Here is a 1,200-nt window from a genome sequence, read left to right as displayed (position 1 = left end):
CTAGTACCCAACCTGTCCTAGATCAGAGTCAACACCAACCACCGGAGAGTGGACCTATAGGGGGTCATCCCCCAGATCACTCACCATCACAAGATTGTGTCGCCCAGTTAGAGGGACAGGTCCAAAGCTTAACAGAGTTGCTCAACACCTTTTTGACCCAACAGCAGCCTCTAGAGGTGAGGCAAGAGGAGCACTCCAACCATGATAGTCGGCACCAAGGGGACTGCCGCTCTAGATTCCAAGGTAGAGGGTCCCCTCATGATGGGAGGGAGTCCCATCGAGAAGAGAGAAGGAGCCGACCCTCCAGGCGCGACGAGTATAGGAGGCCGAGCTCAGAGGAGGAGGAGTCCTCTGGTCTCGAGTATGCCCGAGCCGGAGGGGCTCAACAAGAAAGGCGTCTACGGCATTTGGAGAGGGAGGTGGCAGAGTTGAGACGGAGGGAGGAAGAGTCACATGACATTGTTTCCAATCATCCATTAAGTCGGGAGATCATGGCGATTATTCTATCCGAGCGCCTTTGAATCCCTGCCATCAAGCCCTATGGAGGCACAACTTACCCTGCTGACCACTTGAATCTCTTTGCCTCTCACATGATGGTCCAGGCGACACTTGATGCTATGTGGTGTAGAGTCTTCCCGGCCACTTTGGAAGGACATGGACGAGCCTGGTACTCAAGCTTGGCGCACCGGTCGGTTGTTAATTTCGGACAGCTTCGGAACAAGTTCTTGGCGCATTTCACTCCCCTCCGGAGGCACCGAAGATCAACCATGACCCTTGTGAATCTCAAGCAGAACCAAGGGGAGTCATTAATAGATTTTATGGCTAGATTTAATATGGAGGCATTGAGCATTAAGAATCTTGATCAGAGTATTGCCATGGTGGCCTTTCAGAATGCCTTGAGGGCTAGTCCTTTTACCCAGTCACTGGCTAAGCGGCCTCCCTAGACATTCACAGAGATCCTAAGCCGAGCCACCAAGTACATTAATGTCGAGGTGGGAAAATTGATGGCAGCACGGTATATTCGGGAGGTTGATTATCCAGAGTGGCTCACCAATGTGGTTCTGGTCCCTAAGGGAGAAGGTAAGTGGAGGTTATGTATTGATTTCACTGACCTAAACAAGGCATGTCCAAAAGATAGTTATCCACTTCCCCGGATCGATGCCCTAATTGATGGCATGGCCGGATGTCACCTCATGAGTT

At 51.5% G+C, this 1,200-nt stretch overlaps 1 protein-coding gene across 1 annotated transcript; it reads left to right on the top strand.

Annotated features, from left to right (window-relative positions):
* Positions 1-593: 593 nt before the first annotated feature.
* LOC127796847 (uncharacterized) lies at positions 594-944 on the top strand. Its single transcript, XM_052329253.1, has one exon. The coding sequence runs from the start codon at positions 594-596 to the stop codon at positions 942-944; it is 351 nt and encodes a 116-aa protein (XP_052185213.1).
* Positions 945-1,200: the final 256 nt, after the last annotated feature.

Source organism: Diospyros lotus, chromosome 3 (assembly GCF_014633365.1).
Source record: "Diospyros lotus cultivar Yz01 chromosome 3, ASM1463336v1, whole genome shotgun sequence".
In the NCBI taxonomy this organism is placed as follows: Eukaryota; Viridiplantae; Streptophyta; class Magnoliopsida; order Ericales; family Ebenaceae; genus Diospyros; species Diospyros lotus.
The sequence above is the reverse complement of the archived record's forward strand: the minus strand, read 5'-3'. Positions and strand labels throughout refer to the sequence as shown.